A 16,808-nucleotide genomic window follows, 5' to 3' on the forward strand; every position below is an offset into this window, starting at 1 on the left:
TTTTTAATTGATATTTTTTTCTTTTCTTTTTCCTGGGTTCGGCGCTTGGGGAAATTCGTTAAACAGGCTCAACTGTTTCTTGATTATCTTGATTATTATAATTGCTGAAAGCGAACATCATCATCCTCCGCCTCTGGGTGGGAGGACGTGCTTACGTGGCGCCGTGGTCGGATTGCGATGGCTCGCCTTCCTAGGGTTTATCTTTGATCATCTAATTGAACATTCCCTCGTCTAATCTGATCACGGGTGATTAAGGCTGTCGTGCAAGATTGGGAATAATGCTTTACGACGTATAGCTTGTTTCTCTTAATATTCAAGTGAAATTGCTCGTGACGATCTCCATCTCAGATCTCCGGGGTTGAGTTGTCCGCGTCGAGAATTGGGAGAGCTCGCTAAGAATTACCTCCTTGTCATCCGGTTAAAGAAGATTGCGCTAGAGGTATATACGGGTTTTTAGACATCTCGTTTACATATAAAATAACCCGTAAATACAAATCATATATTATACGATAAAAACGATTTAGGACGGGATTTAGCGGGAGCTTCGAGACGAATTTACGAAACCTCGAAAATGAGAAAACTTGTCTATTTCCGATGCATGAGAAACCCTGCACCTTCGGATGCGGTGAGCCCTCGCCAAGAAAAAGAAGGATGGGGATTGAAACCCATGTGAAAAGGGAGTTTAAAGAGTGTTGAGTTACATTCATTGATCCATGCATGTAGATGTACCTGAACAGGGAGGGGGGCACTTGTCTTTCCACAACCCCCATAATTGATGAGGACCAACACCATATGGGGGGTGTTGTGCACTTTTGAGAAAAGCTTGTGAAATGGCCACAAAGTCAGAACTTGGGGTCCCCCTCCCCCTCCCCCTCCCCCCCTTTGGCTCAAACCGGTCCTACTTTGGTTATATCCTTCTTTTGTGAGATGATGTGCCCTTTATCAACAGAGGCCTCACAGCCACTCTCACAAGTCACACCCACAAGAAAAAAGGGAAGAAGAGAGAAGGGATGCGAAGGTCCTGGCCGAACCCTTCCTGCCCTGTTCATGTTACCTGTCTGTTCTCCTCAAATTGGAGTTCATCCACTCCCACTGGTCGTGTCCCTGTCATATTATGAGAATGCCATGTTCAGAACGCGTCCTTTGTGGAGCGACATGCCAATGCTTGCTAGTATTCTCGCTTCCCTAGCTTTCTTTAAGAATTTCTGTGGTTAGCATGGCTCGTTGAGGACTCGAGTGGATGATCACCTATTCTTTTTTATGGTCAGCATGGTCAGATCCGATGCAGTCCATGCGTCATCGCACATGACAGGAAGGTTGTCGAGCTGCTTCACTCATTTCATTCATTATAAAATTAATTGGAATGCCATCCTAGAGGGGGCTTCCTTTGGTTTGTCCAAGGTTAACTCGAGAGCAACAAACAAGTGCGTACGAGTACTCAGTAGTTCGGAAGATGCCCGTGGGCATTCTCATGCTTTCAGAACAATTGGCATCGCAGCGAGTTATTTGAAAAGCATGGTCATTCCAGTGAGGAAGAATGCTTCGGCGGCGCAACTTCACCTGGGATTAACCATCTTTCACTACATAATAATAAGGTGTTGAAGACACAGGAATAATACACTGTTCCTGGCAACAAAACAAGGGGGTAAGAGCAAGTGACAAGAGCCCAATAACCTTGATGAACCCTGTACATAAAAATCACATTAACTTGCCAAAACTCTGCTCATGCCAATTGGGGCATCGCCTGAATCATAACTGCAAGGACACATGAAAACGCAAAAGCCAAATGATCTATCAACATTAAAGCTACGCCAATGTTAAATTGTAGATGCGATACGGATCAATGCGGCAAACTCATAAGGTTGAAGCTGCATTGGCGGTAACATTATATTGCAAATTCAGGTCATTGCTTTGGCCTCCTCCATCGCGATGAGCTTTACAGTCACAGCATTGCCATCACGGAGCAGTCAGTCAGCATACCAGGTTAACCTATCATGTCGGATTTTAAATAGCTCTACAACTTACAGCTTCAGGCTAACAAGATTTACACTCAAGCTTCAATCCTCCTCCTAAATGAAGCAGCTGAACTACTGAAAAATTCTAAAGCTAAAGAAGTAGCCTAAGGCCCACAAAACATACACAGCAAAACATTGATAAGGCTTCGTTGATAAAACAATAAGCTGGCCTTTGCGGCTAATATGGACATTCGCTTTCCAACTATACATCCCCCAGCTACATTTTTGTTAGTAGATGGGGCTTGACAATCGTTGTTTCTTCCCGCGGAAAAATCAGTCGATTGCTACGCTTTCGACCACCCATCAAACTGTAGAATGCCTACCCTAGCGAAGAGCTTGTGTCTGCAGCTTCATCATTACTCAAGCTAGATGGCATCTGTGCGGCAGAACTGCATTCCGCATAATGCAACGAGACAACAGAAGCAACCAGATTCAGTGAATGCTGAAAGTCTTGTCAATAAAGGTAAAGCAGGAATTTGGGGGAAAGTTACAGCAAAGAATATAGAAGAAAATTCTCAAACAGCTAAATATTCCCCCTGAAAGCAGTAGCTACCATAATTCAGTTTATAGCATTTGTAGGCTCACTATAATCCCCTGATACAGCCAAGACGTAGGCCAATTGACTGAAACTAGTACAGGAAGTACTTTGAAAAACTTGACCACTACAATAATACATGTCCTCATGTTAACAAAGAACAACTCATTCACAAAGTCCCAATTGTGATTGTTCTCCTAGAATTGATTCAGGATTCTCTTAGATCTCAACAATACGCAGATCTGATTGACCTGATTCCTGATATTAGCTTTAGTTTTTATCAGGGTGCATATAGGCGTTTCATCAAAAAGCAAGCCATGGCACAGTCGTCACTTCTCCAACTACAGCACTACACTGCCAAAAGAACGTGATGGAACAGCTCCCATTACAAGCAAGAAGAAAGAAAAGCCCTATCCATACTCGAAAGCGACTTCTCATCAATGAACTATGTACTAAATGATAAAATTATTCATCTTCATATGCACAATAACCTTCATCACTAAAGTTGTTCTAGATCAATCAACAGCATCCGAATCCTGGCCATTCAAGTGAATTCTCACATTACAGCGGGTTAACTGATTTCCAAGAGAGAAATCTCCCACCACAAGTCTTATGTTCCTATCATTTCACCCCATCAAATTGTTTTCGGTAAAAGTTAAATAGTCGTTCTTACGGCATCTATCCAACATTGCTAGAGTTATGTGTTGATGATCAGCAACAATAGTTAGCTTAAACAATGCAGGGTTAAGCCAAGTACTTAAGCATGCAAATGAGCAACTATATTATGGTACTCCCATGCATATGGAAAAGGGCTAAGTCTCACATGCATAATTGAAAAATGAAGTAGACTGACCCTTTCATCTGATTCTTCCATGGAGGCACGACTGCTGATGTTTTTGTCACAAAATCTTGCTGCGGAAACTTAGTTCTGACCCGCTTTGCAGACTTGAAGATAATAAACGGCAAATATAGGAGTTAATGGTTGCATAACATGAAACTCTCTTTATGAGTGTGTGCTATGACATATACACAGCAAGCATGTGGGTGGATGTAGTTGCAAAAAAGTGAAGAAGAGAACTTACTGCCATTTCCTTAGGTGGACGCATCTTCTCTCTGGGTGGTTCGATGTATCCCGCAGTTGTCTCCCGTTCTCGATTGCGTTTCTTCTCCTGTACGAATGCATATTATATACAAATTCAGTATCAATTGAAGACTATCTAAGATAATAAGTACCAAAGTAAGGATTAGACCTTCGAAATCCTTTTAGATGGCCCTCCCTCTCCTGCATTGAAAGACTCACTATGCTGAAGCACCAGATTAGAAGGTCTAGGTCTCACTATCTCACTGTTTTGGACAAATCCTGTGTGGATAGCGTCATAGTCATTCAACCAAGACTCCCTTTTTCTGTTAGTAACTTTTCCACTGGAGGTGTGAAGATGATCGGATCCATAATCAGATCTCATCCCTTCTGCAGCATGCTTTGATGTTAATCCACTTCTCCTTCCATTATTATAAGCATAAGTATCACCTGTAGGATACTCTTGCATATTTAATGAAGACTTCCAGCCACCAAGATCACCTATTTGACTGCTAGGAGTGTATCTTTGTTTAAATTGGTTATGTGGCCGATAGTCACTGTAATCAAGCCTATCCACAGTGCTGAAATCTTCCCCTTCTTCATAAGCTTTCTGAGAACTGAACTTCAAATTATAGTCTTCATCCTGCTGCGGGACATAATAATTGAAAGTATAAGAAACAATGTACACATCGAAAGAAACGTAGCATTAACATGTTAAAAGTTTTGAATTAGGTCCATTGAACAATTTACAAAAAAATGTAAACAAGTACTTCAAGTTGCTTCCGAGAGAATGAACCACAGTTCTTTGCTTTACAGGAGTATGCTTCCAAATATTTGCAGTGGAACATGGCGCTCGAATTGGAGCCAATATCACAAAAAAGGAAGGACAATATCCAGTTTATTTTCTAGATGGGATTCACAGAAAATGGTTTGAACTCGAATTAGATCTGTTCAGCATTGTTTTGTAGATAAACTAGAACTAACTTTATGGCCAGACACACCCTAAGAGATGAGCATCCTGTCTAGAGCTCCAAAAGGCCATTTCTCCCCATTTAAGGCAATAAATTGAATGTGGTGGTCATGGCGGCAATTATGGAGTATGAGATGGGCAAAATATAAAACAGTATAGTATAGATGGTTGCACCAGTGCTTGCTGTGATTGAAAGTAGCTTTGCATATAAGCAGAGTTTGGAACCAAGCTATGACTTCCATTAAGTTTATCTGGACAAAAGGCACATCATACGAAATCTAAAATATCAGTGTCAAAAAAGATGAATGGCGAAGTACAAAATACCATCAGGATGGATTCCACCCTCCACAATTAATAGTGCCTTTGATCCCATATAAAAACGAAAATGGCACATCATAGTGAAGTCCCTCAATGTTGTCTAAGTTGCAAGGACACATCTTGCATTTCCACAGACCCCATCCCCACATTGTCGACACGCCAAAATGCCGGTGACGTGCCAAGGTGGGCTCAAATTACTTTTCTAAGTGGGCAGAGAATTACAACAGGAACATGAAATACCAATCACCACAGAGTCTACAGGGTAGAAGTTCGTGACAGTCTAATTTCAGTTTTGTAATGCCATGTCAAGAAAAAAGAAGGCCACGCCATGAATCTTAGTCTTTCGGGACAAAAAAGGGAAAAGAAAAAAAAGAAAAAAGAGTAACACAAGCCATCTCAGCATCCGCAAATATTTAGCTGGGTCTGCCAACAATTGACAAGGGATGAAGCGTTGATGTTGAAAATAGCATGTCCCTACAGTATATGTTATGAGTCAACAATGTACCCCAAAACAATCTTCATTCTTAGAGTGGACAATATTTTAGCTCCCTCCAACCCCCCAGAGGGAAAAAAGACTTGTCCAACAGGATAGAGGAAGAAAAAGAGAAGGAAAAAGAGGAGTTTCAAATCCAGGGGTCCGAATGAGAAGATGCATGTACAGCTTCAACTTCAAATCACTTCAAATGCATATACATGGCATGCCTCAAAGGTGTACTGGTAATCCTTGACTAGTGGAGTTGAGATATCATGTTTTGGTCTACATTACTGATTCATTGCATCCATGACTGTTAATTTTAAATAACAAGGAGCTTTTTCCTACTCAACTTCCAAAAAAAGAAAAAACTTTAAGTCCTTGGGGCACTTGATGAACCTCTTTACATATGCATTCGGCATGTAAAGTTTTTCAATATTCAAAGCGCCTCAAAACCTGTTTTCACTATTTTTTTTTGTACTTAACTATCGTCCTAGGGGCACTTACTGACAAGAACTTAAAGAAAACTTGAAAAAGTGCCCTTACAGTGTTCAGACTGGGTTGCTTCTGGATGCCATAAATTTCTGGAGATTGGGGCAGAGTAGGATCCTCCACATAACGAGGTCCTGCCAAAAATTTTGAGGAGAATGTCAGAAGTTACATCATTCTCAGCTATGACATTGTGACATAAGAGAAAAGTGTGTGTTAGTCCATTTTATTGACAGTTCAGAAACACTTATTGGCTGCAGAGATTATTTGTTCCTTCTTTCTAAAAGCAAGATATTGAGCTTGTCGCTATTTCGATGTGAAAATCAGCCAGCAAAACTGCTGTGTTCTGCATGCATTGCACATATCAGTCAAACCAAGCATGTGAAATTGAATTACAGTGAGAGGAGAAAGATACAGTCAAAAACAATGTTGAAAAATCACCAGGCATCTATTGGCAACAACATCGGTTAAGGACTCCCTGAAATTCCGTCGCTGAATAGAAGAAGAAAGTCTTACCATAGGTTGATTCTCCAAGCGGTGACTCGAACGCACCAGGAGGAAGAGGATCAAACTCAATTCCAAGTAGAGGACCATCCTCCCGGTAATACCTACCCAGTTGCCTTTTGACAGCAGTAATAGCGGCATTTTCTATTTCGCCTTTCACCTTTAAATATCCAGATGGCCTATATCTCATGTCATTGGCACTCTTGCGATTAAAGGAAGAAATGCCTTCGTGGTTAGCCACAGGTCTACAATTGTCGTATTTGTCTGTGCCTTGAGAACCAAATCCATCTTGTAAAGCCGAACTACTTCCTGAAGATGTATCATCCAGCGGAGCGAGATTGCCTGCATAGTGACTCTTAGGCTCAAACGTAAGATCTGCGGAAGGAGAATTTTGGCCATAGAGCCTTCGACTTTCAACCTCCCTAGGATCAAAAAGTCTACGATCCCCTTGCTTGGTGCTGCCGCAAGAATCTTGCCTGAGTCCACTTCCACGATCTTGAACAACCCCACTCGAACGATCTTGCCGTCCATCGGCATGCACCTCGTCCCTCAACAACCTTTTGTCCTTCAATCTTCTGTGGCAAAACCAACCAGATATTTGCTTTTCTGTCAATCCAATCTGCTCCGCAAGTTGCGATTTCATTTCTTCGGTGGGATATTTTTGCTCTGGAAGGAAATAAATTATTTTTCTTGCTCAAAGGCAATAGAAAAAGAACCGCATCCAAAATGCACACTCAGACTCAATATCATCTTTACCATTATAGAAGTTCTCCAAAGCTGTAAGCTGAGTTGGTGTCTTGAAGCGTCTTCTGTTCTTCTCAGAAGACGCCTTGTCCTCGGCAGAATGCGCTTCGCTCGACTCTATAAAACAAGAGACGGAAATGAGCAAAACAACTACCGCAAGATTGAAAACTCTCACGATAAACCCATCCAATTTCCTTCGAAGAAACGCCCAACCAGTAAAGAGCTCAATGCAACTAATCTTTACAACGACAAACAAGTTAAACACCAACTTCAGCATAAAACCAAAGATCACAAGGGATCGGCTGACTACATAACTGAGCGTCAATTTTCTTCTCAATTGGGTCATAACACCTCTTTGTACTACATCCAGAACAGCTTCTCATGTCTTTAACCTACAAGTTACATTTGTCTATCCTTCCACTTGCTAAATAAAATAGTCCATACACTTCAATGATACAGTGTTCTTTGTTTTGATAAAAATATAAAGTACAAACAAGTCCATTCCTATCTAAGAACATCCCACCGAAAGATCAGAGCGAAAAGGATAACAATTCGAACCCAGAACCGTAAAATCTACCCCTACAAAACAGAAGCTCCTCCTCCCGAACTATATCGCGCAGGCGAAATTTACGCGCTCAGTCGACGCAACCCTCTCCTTACATGCAATCTAGCAACCGAATGACGCACAAGCTCCATCAACTAATCGCGAGAAATCTAACCGCAAAAAAATGCCCCCGAAAAGCAAGCATTACGGGGACAAACGCAGCAATAGAAATGTCAGATGTCCTGATCTTCCAGCGATTCCGAGCCAACTCGACAGAAGAGCAGGCGAAAAGGGGATTCAGCTAGAAAACCCCCCCAAAAAAAAAGAACAGAGAAATGCACATCTCAGCCCCCTCGGTCCCTTCGATTTCTCCGACCGCGCTCGAAAGACAACCCAGGGACATCCATTAACGGCGACAAGAATGCCGACAACCAACCAGCCAACCAACCACCCAGGAAAAATAAAGAAGGAAAACCCGCCGATCAATCGCCTCGTCCTACCCACATGAACATAAATCCGACCCGAGAAACCGGGAAGCAAGAGCCCGAGCAACGGAAGGCAATGAATTGGATCTGAGGCGGAGACGAATACCTCCCATGGCGCGCGCGTCCCACTCCTCCAATCAGCTCGACGACCACCTCCCCCCCTCACCGCTTGCGGATCGTCACGAACAACTCCCCCCTCGTTCCATATACACGAGAGAGAGAGAGAGCAACAGAGAGAGACGGAGACGGAGAGACGGTACAGATGAGAGAGAGAGAGAGAGAAAAAGGGGAGAGCTTTCCGTGAAGAAGAGAAGAGGCGAAAAGGGAGAAATGAAAACTTCAAAAAATCAGATCGAAAAACAAACTATTTATTCTTTCTTTAGTCTCCTTTTTTTTTTCTAATTAATCTCAGTCCTGGGTTTTAATCGACCTGCAGTTGTTGTTTGCTGCTGCTGCTGCTGTTGCTGCTGCCTGCCTTTTGCTGTTGCTTATCGTTGTACCTTGGAATTGGAATTGGAATTCTCCTCCATTAAAATTCCTTTTCCCCAATTAGGAATTGAAAACCGAAATTAAATTCCGCTAAATTAAAAATCGCGGTGTGATTTTCCAGAAGAGCGTGACGAGACCCAGACGATCCCATCCCCACACCAAGATTTATCATTAGTTGCATTAGGGAATAGCGATGGTTGTTTCTTCCGCTGAGGAAACAAGCTCGTAGTCGTACGTAATAGAAGACGTGAACGGATGAGCTTGTTCTTATTTTCCTTCCTTCTTTTTTTTTTTCTTTTTTTTTTACTTTTGGGTCCCCTCTGTATCATTTGATGAAATCGAAGTTGGGTTGTTGTTGCCTGCTCTCGTCTGGTAGGAGGAGCCCTTCAACCTTATTAAACTTTTTGGCCCAAAATCTGGACAAGTTGAAAATTTGAACCTCCCTTCTTATTCCACCGATTTATTTTGGATGATATTTGGGAAAATTTAATCCAGCTCACCAGAGAGAGACTCAAACCACCCCTACCTCGCTCCCAAGAAGAATCTGAATATCTACGACTTATTATTAGCCTGCGTCAATTTTGAGATTTTCCCATCTACAGAAAAGTAAACCCCACCTTTATTATCTTTTTTAGGAAGCGGCGACTTTGACGGGAAATCCCTCTTGATGTTAACAGGTACAAGATCAATCCGATAAAGAAGCATTTGGTGGAGGTATGGAAGCACAAAATTTGGAAGAATGGTAATTTGGCACTCAAGCAGCACTAAAGAAGGCCCGGGTGACCTCCAGAAATTGGCCTAATACCCAAAAAAAAAACCTCAAACTTTAGCTTTTGTCCCATTTCTACCTTTTGTCTTATAAAAAACCTCTAACTTTAGATCATGTCCCAATTCTACCCTAAACTTTTTTTTTTGTCTCATAAAAAACCTTCAACTTTAGATCAAATCCCAATTCTACCATAAACTTTTTTTTGTTTCATAAAAAACCATCAACTTTAGGTTCAGTATAAATTTTACCCTAAACTTTTTTTTATCTCATAAAAAGATTCTAACTTTAGGTCAAGTTTCAATTTCACTCTAATTTTTTTGTTTCATAAAGATCTCCATTAACCCTTGTCAAAATCGCTCTCAGGATTTTGCGCTTATTGATCTCTCATGCTTAGAAATGTTCCATCTGTCGGCGTCGGAGAGTGCTTGGGACACTCAAACAACTCTTGCTTGACATATTTCTATCTCTTGATTGTCAACAAAAAATTTTGGACGGAAGGTTAATGGAGTCAGATTTGTGGCTCAAGTAAAATTTTGTGATTTTTTATGAGACTGTAAAAATTTTACAGTAAAATCGAGGCCGGATGGTAAAAGTGGGACAAGACCAAAAGTTTGAGAATTTTCATGAGACCAAAAAAGGCTTAGAATAAAATTGGGACATCACCTAAAGTTGAGGGTTTTTTATGAGACAAAAAATTTTCGGATAGAATTAGGACATGACCTAAAGTTAGAGGTTTTTTATAAAACAAAAAGGTAAAAATGGGAGAAAAGCTAAAGTTCGAGGTTTTTTTTTTTGGGTGTTAGGCCTCCAGAAATTTCAATTGCCAATTTTCCAGGTGATCTCCAGCATTTCGGTCTCGACTTCAAAACACCCTCAGCGTGCTTTTTTTCTGCTCGACACGAGCGTTAACTCTTTCTCGAATGTTCGACATGACACTACATAGGATAAAGTAACATCTCGGCCTCGGGTAAACATTACAGATACAGCCTGGTTAAGCAACATCGACCAATGTGATTAGCCCAGCAGGCGAAAAACCCCTTTTCGCCGACAAACTACGGCCCTGATCCTTAAGATTTGAAGTAATGGAGAAACTGTGAATTTCTGTGAGAGGCTAAATATTATTTCTTCTTTAATTTCAAAATCTGTTACACTCGATCCGCGGTTGCATAAGTTAGCCGAAATAAAGCTAAAGAGGCATTTGTGTTCTCTACAAAAGACAACTTGGATGCCTTCACTCTATCCAGACAATATGGAAACCAGGAGTTCATTCCGCCTTCCCAGATTTTGCATCCGCATCTTCTTGCAACGATGCAGAGGTCTTGGACTCGTCAAACTCCAGCAACTGCAATCACACCAGAGAGAATACTATATTAGTTAAATTAATAATATAGAGGAAGCTCATTGCATACCCACCCAATAAAAACTCGTTTCGCTACCGGCACTAGCAAATAATAAAACCATAGCCATCACATACACACCCAATAAAAACTCATTCCACTACCAGCATTAGCAAATAATAAAACCATACAGCCATCACTGAGGTCTCCCAAACATCACTTGCTATCCCCACTAGTTTCAATGGATGCAAACTTTCGATGCCTATTACTCAGTCTCTAGGGAATGTAAGCCACCCGTAGCATGAGTTTTGTTTAAAATAAGAATCTAAACGTTGCAATTCCAAATGTGGCGAAATAATTTAGAGGCAGGTATCCAAAGGAAAAGGGGCTCAAACGGAATAACAAGCCAATTAGCATGCAAAGAAGAAAACATATATATCTGTCTCTACAGAGAATTTTACAGAAGATCTCCCTGTTATTCCAACTCATGGGGATAGCAACAATTAAAAAAGGCAACGATGCACAAGTACCGGGAAAATCAACTGCCACCGGAGAAGACTCTACAGAGAAATTATCTAACCTGTTTCACATCGCCATTCCATAAGCAATGAGCAGCCAAAGATCCTATAACCGCGGGTACAATGTACAGCAATGCTGGCTGAATGTATAGCAAGAAAAAACAGCTTTTATTTAACGAATAAAAGGAGTATAAAATCGAGAATTGGAGGCACCATCACTATGCACAGACTATCATAAAGAAGCCGAATACTATAGTTAAAAACCTCCAGTAATCACCTGAGCAGCTTGAAACCAATTCATGACAATAATGGTCAGTACCACGCCAGCTAAGTATCCAAAAAATGCACTCTTAAAGTACTGGCTCTCTTTCCCTCTAGATACGTCGAATCGTAATGCTAATGCAACAAAGATACCTGCAACGAAACAGTGTATGAGAATCCGAGTAAAGAATTTATAAAAAAATAAATCACTTTCATCAGATATTAGAGTATAACTCGATTTGCTAACAAGAAGTAGCATCCATTTCGCTGGAAAAAGTATATAACTGTAGGAAGTGATTCCTACTGCGAGTTAGAAACAGACAAATCTAGATTGATTTATGACATGTTCATATTCCATGACTAGACTAGAGGAATGGATATTCAACAGAGGAGAAGTTCTTCGATATTATGAAAATGTTAATAAATCAGAATACAAATTATGGCTTTTCTAACATGCTCGAGATGTTCCCAATGCTCAAACTTGTGTTTGCTAGTATAACTGCATACATTCCTGATTAAATGACACAGAAAAACTGATAACTTCAATCTTTCAAGTAATCTAACAATACAATGTCTGTTCAAAGGGATAAAGGTGTAAATTACAAAATTAAACTAACCAGGAATTACAATGTCACCAAGACCAAGCATGGAAAACGGCCGTGTAGCATCTGCTGTTGGGAACAAAAGCTGCACAAAATCCAGTCAGTAATGCAACAGAATAGCAGCAAAGACCAATCATTTTATACCAATTCAAACTATAAAGGAAAGGCCTAAACAAACATATTTGTCAACAAACAAACTCACCTTTATCGGAGCATCAAAAGATTTTGCTACACTAACCATCACTGGAGTGAAGAAAACCCAAAATATATCATAGACAAAAAGCCCAGCCTGGAATGCACAGATAAGGGTAAAAAAAATTGAAAAGAGGCAAGTTGGATAGGTTACTGAACCACAGAAAAATAAGTCAAATGGCTTCATAAGTTCCAAACTTACCAGCAAGATAGCACCTGTTTTGAAAGATCCAAGAGAAAGCATCTCAATCCCCTGCAAATAAAAGATGTAGATTGCTCCATCAAAACTATCAGGGAGGTAAAGTTATGCAAATAAATTCATTCTAGAAATTTGCAGAACATTTTCATCTCAAAAGAGGGTGATGTCGCCGCAAGGGTAATGTCAGAAAAAAACCTGCCGCCTTGTCACTTTCTAAAGCATATTTAAATGCGGTGCTCACATGTCACAACTCTGCTACTATCCTCACAGATATGGTTTTTCCATTGGACTTAATGAGTTATACACTCGGCAACATCTCATAAATACTGAAGTCATCAAGCGAAAAACCAATCCATTAGCTTGAGCAACGACTACACATCAAATTTTCTCCAGCCATATTTGTTAAGGTGACAATATATTACTGAAGAAACAGAGCGAAAGAAGCAATTAAATGCAAAAAAGAAGTTCATTAGAGCATACTTCCACTAATTATAGCTAAAATAGCTGTTAAGGCCTCATTCGGAAAAATGGCTGCTGTTACTTCTATCAACTCCAAACAGGAGAAAAGCAAGAGTAAAGACAGCAATCAATCCAGTCAAACTGCTCATAACATGTTGAATGGTCTTTTATCTAGACCAAGGTTATACGGATTATAGTAGAAAAGATGGTGACAGATGCATCCTAATTTCGGGGGAAGTGAAAGAAATAGAGAAGGAAAGAGGAGTAAGGCAGGATGGGGAAAGGATAATTGGTGTCTTCTTTCTTACAACAGCAGCTAAAAAGTGCAGGATATTTCATTTGGATAATGAACAAATGATATAGAGGGAAAACAGACAGAAAAAGCAAACCTGAATGCAAAATGCAAGGCCCAGGATATTGTTAGCCAACCAATGCTTCTTAGAAGCATACCAAGCACAGAAGAAAGTCCCGGGAATTGCGGCAACAATTTGAGACCTAGTGAACTCGATCTCCAAAGCTAAATAAGAAAGAAGCTGTAAGGAACAATAACACTCTGCACAATACAAGCAAAATAGCATCAACTGGGCCAAAAGAAACCACAGAAGCTTAAACAGAGTAAAAGCAAAAACACCCAGTTCTACAAATACTCCACTTAAGGATCACAACCCAGAAAAATAGCTAAATAACATGACTGTATTGCTCAGTATACAGGTGAATGTAAAATGAAATGACTAGAAGTTCTTGGCCAAAAGAAAGGAAGGAAAGAAACGGCAATATGAACCAGTGAAAATCTTAAATGTCGATACTTCAGAGTCTACAGGAACTAAAAATATGGAATAATAAAGAAAGAACATACAGCGAAAATATGGAAAACGCCAAGTGATGACATCCTCATTCCAGTGGTGAGGCAAGTATCTTTTAATGGCAGGTAGAAGTGTCGCCCTGTAAAGAATGGATGGAAAATGAATGAACAGAGGTAATTGAGGGCGAAAATTTGTAAATCAAATATGGACAATGAGAAATTCATATGACAAGAACATACGAAAGCGCAATGATCCCGAGAACAAAGAAGTAGAAGGTCAATACAGCATTAACCAAATCCTTCGAAAGAAACTTGAACAGCAAGAAAAGTGACAGCAACATTGCACTTCCAACAAATGGAAAGCGCATGGCATGTTCGTTGGACATCGTCTCCTGCAAATTAACCATGACAGTTATCAGGCACGGAATACCTGATGGCAGAGGAAATAAAAAATACAAAAGGTAGGCTTTGGTACATACAGAAGGTGGGGTAGGCTTGACAGATCGATAGCAACCCACATAAACTGTGAGGCATGCGGTTAATATGACATTTAAGTTTGGATCCACCTTGACAACAAGAGGTGCCAACGTTAGGCCTGCAACCAAGGCGGAAACCGTGAAATAAGATAAACCATAATTAGGAACTGATCAGAAAAAAAGTTCAGTCAAAATCATCCTAATCACAAGTTAATTGTTAACTAGAAAAAATGGAGAAAAGAAAAGATCATTAGAACATTCCAGATGATTTTAAGAAATTGAAATGCTACTTAATTTCCTTTTTTTTTGTTTTTGGATACTTATGTTTTGAGGTATAGGGAAAGTAGCTAAATTTGCCGAGTCTAAGTCTTTTTCACCCATCAACCAAACTAGGAGATGCAGGGTAAAAACAACAATTCCAATATTTGAAAACCTAGTCATCAAATAAACTGTGCCGAAATGCAAAAAAAATTGCTAAATCGATCAAGTCCATAGCCTTTGTCAACCATCAACAATACTAAGACGACATGCAATTTCAGTATAGCATGCGGACAAAAGTAGCATTTAGATCCCATCCACAGTGCAGATAGACAGAAAAAAGCAATTGCAACAAAGATGCTTCACGGAGGAGGTTGTCAACACAAACAGATAGTGGATCCATAGGATTAAAAATATCTTGAAGATTTTAACAAATCACCACTCCAATATGCATCACTAGTAATAATCTTATTGTTCGTGACCACAAAAAAACCAGGACGTTGTTAAAACTAAAAGAGTGAAAGTGTATAAACCCAAATACGTGTTTTATAATATATGTTCATTAAGACCCCCAATCATGCAAGCACTGTGCGCTGAAGAGGATAGCACATTTTATTCACAAACTGAAGCAATATGACATTTCTCCTGGCATGATATCAAAAGGCTTAGATTGACCAAACGCAGTAGTGTAATGATGCCAAAAGCATTACCAGCTTGAACTAACACACTTGTTCACTTTAGTTACATTTCCAGCTTTTGTATCAAAGAAAGGAAGCCAATTTATATTTCCACAATCGTCTTCTCACTAAAAATGTCTTGCATGAAGATTTTCCGTCAGATTAAACAAGTTGTAAGTGTTTCAAATAGAGAAGACGGCCCTAAATAAGGCCTAGAATCAGGTAAAATACATGTATCACTAATAGCCAGTTGGCCTCCAATACAACTTTGGATAAGAAAACCAAAGGGCTCAATCAACAGATTGAGATCAACCCTGTTTTCAGAGCAAATAGCCTAATGGGCAAGAAGCCATACTTAGATATTCATTTGTTCGAACAAATAAGTACTGAGTGGTTAAATAAAATGAACCGACTAGAACCGATTACCAGCATATATAAGTTTCAATGTCAGGCACATTCCTACCGGTCAAAGAAATGCACACAATTCACATCGAACCACGTACGAGTATATTTTTTTTGGCCCAACACTGCTCCAAGAAAGTCGCCTAAACAGCGAGGCAACTAAATTCTAAGCGCATTATCAAGAAAACAAGAACAGACAAACCTGCTAACGCTACGTTTGCGATGCGCTCACAGTTCTTCATCTCTTTCTCCAAACACCAAGCCGAAAGTCCAAAATTTAACTCCGGTGGCCAACCTTTTATCCTAAAGAGTCCAAGTCGAATACAATCGAAGATAGCCTCCCGCACCGCAGAAACCCTGCAATCCAGGAGTTCAAAGAAAAATCACCCCCCATCACACCCAGTACAAACGGGAACACATCACGCGGCCAATCAACAAGCAACTCAATCAGTCAGTCGAGCCACTAATCCGGATCGAGCGAGCTTCCCGCTTCCCGGGCCCCTCACCCGGACAAAGATTTGACGTAACCAAGAAAAATCCCCAAGCAACCGCGAGCCAAAAAAAAAAAAAAAAACATGCAAATCCACGAGCGACGGAACCCCGTAACGCTCTCTCAATTCGTCCCGTTTCCGCGAATTCTTCCGCGCGACGGGAAACTACGAAACCGCGAAGGATTCACCGAATCAGTCGGCCCGACAAACCGACTCGCGCAAACCCCAAAAAAAGGAAAAATGCAGAGAGCCAAGGAATCGCGACCGAAACCTATGCACACATACTCCGATGCGCACGCCGTCGGTGAGAGATCCCGGCGTCGCGCCCTCCGCAAGTGCCGATGCGGACGCAGATCGGCGGATCGCGTCGACCGGAGAGAGGGAGAGGGAGAGGGAGAGGGAGAGGGAGGGAATTCGATGTTTGCAGAGCGCGATAGGGTTTTTAACCTTTTGGGAGGAAAAGTCGTTCCAGGTCAAAAAGGAGGAAGAGGTCGATCGAGGCGCTTCTCGGCTTGCGGCTAATCGCACGGGGCGGTCACGGACTCTTCGGCCACGGCCAATCCGGAGGCCGGATCACGTACGGGGCCGTGACGTTATTGGGCCGTCGCCCCGACGGACGGTCGGGTGCGCCGAGTGCGATGGCGATGAGTCTCGGGGGGGTGGATCCACGTCCTCGGGCCAATACGATCTCGCCACGTCGGATTGCGGGAAATATCTTCGCT

At 41.1% G+C, this 16,808-nt stretch overlaps 2 protein-coding genes across 3 annotated transcripts; both read right to left on the bottom strand.

Moving 5' to 3' along the window:
- Positions 1–1,807: 1,807 nt before the first annotated feature.
- Positions 1,808–8,404, bottom strand: LOC115675694 (uncharacterized). 2 transcript variants are annotated; one of them, XM_030598449.2, is made up of 8 exons: positions 8,261–8,404; positions 7,138–7,242; positions 6,394–7,047; positions 5,935–6,014; positions 3,801–4,274; positions 3,633–3,719; positions 3,404–3,495; positions 1,808–2,404 (listed from the first exon to the last, which is right to left on the bottom strand). In XM_030598449.2, exons 1-8 carry the CDS (start codon positions 8,265–8,267, stop codon positions 2,335–2,337), a joined length of 1,569 nt encoding a protein of 522 aa, XP_030454309.1. In that variant the 5' UTR covers positions 8,268–8,404; the 3' UTR covers positions 1,808–2,334. The 2 variants fall into 2 exon arrangements, with proteins under 2 accessions (XP_030454309.1, XP_056169186.1); XM_056313211.1 differs by lacking the exon at positions 8,261–8,404 and adding an exon at positions 7,703–7,843.
- A 2,106-nt stretch (positions 8,405–10,510) lies between these two features.
- Positions 10,511–16,512, bottom strand: LOC115676545 (signal peptide peptidase). The gene is given in 13 exon segments (XM_056313030.1): positions 10,511–10,706; positions 10,709–10,754; positions 11,330–11,407; positions 11,545–11,681; positions 12,146–12,215; positions 12,333–12,419; positions 12,525–12,575; positions 13,370–13,497; positions 13,837–13,922; positions 14,023–14,174; positions 14,262–14,377; positions 15,798–15,952; positions 16,358–16,512. Coding segments are annotated over 12 exon segments (1,140 nt in total). The 5' UTR covers positions 15,838–15,952; positions 16,358–16,512; the 3' UTR covers positions 10,511–10,557.
- Positions 16,513–16,808: the final 296 nt, after the last annotated feature.

The sequence above is a fragment of the Syzygium oleosum genome, unplaced genomic scaffold (genome assembly GCF_021117445.2).
Source record: "Syzygium oleosum isolate NSW1041296 unplaced genomic scaffold, Sole_v2.1 Sole_v2.07, whole genome shotgun sequence".
Taxonomy (NCBI): domain Eukaryota; kingdom Viridiplantae; phylum Streptophyta; class Magnoliopsida; order Myrtales; family Myrtaceae; genus Syzygium; species Syzygium oleosum.

Excerpts from the sequence above, each read along its gene's own strand:
- LOC115675694 (XM_030598449.2), bottom strand. Across the intron at positions 3,720-3,800 it reads CATCTAAAAGGATTTCGAAG|GAGAAGAAACGCAATCGAGA; the intron begins GTCTAATCCTTA and ends GCATTCGTACAG. Across the intron at positions 2,405-3,403 it reads TGGAAGAATCAGATGAAAGG|TTCTGCCGCACAGATGCCAT; the intron begins GTCAGTCTACTT and ends TGCGGAATGCAG.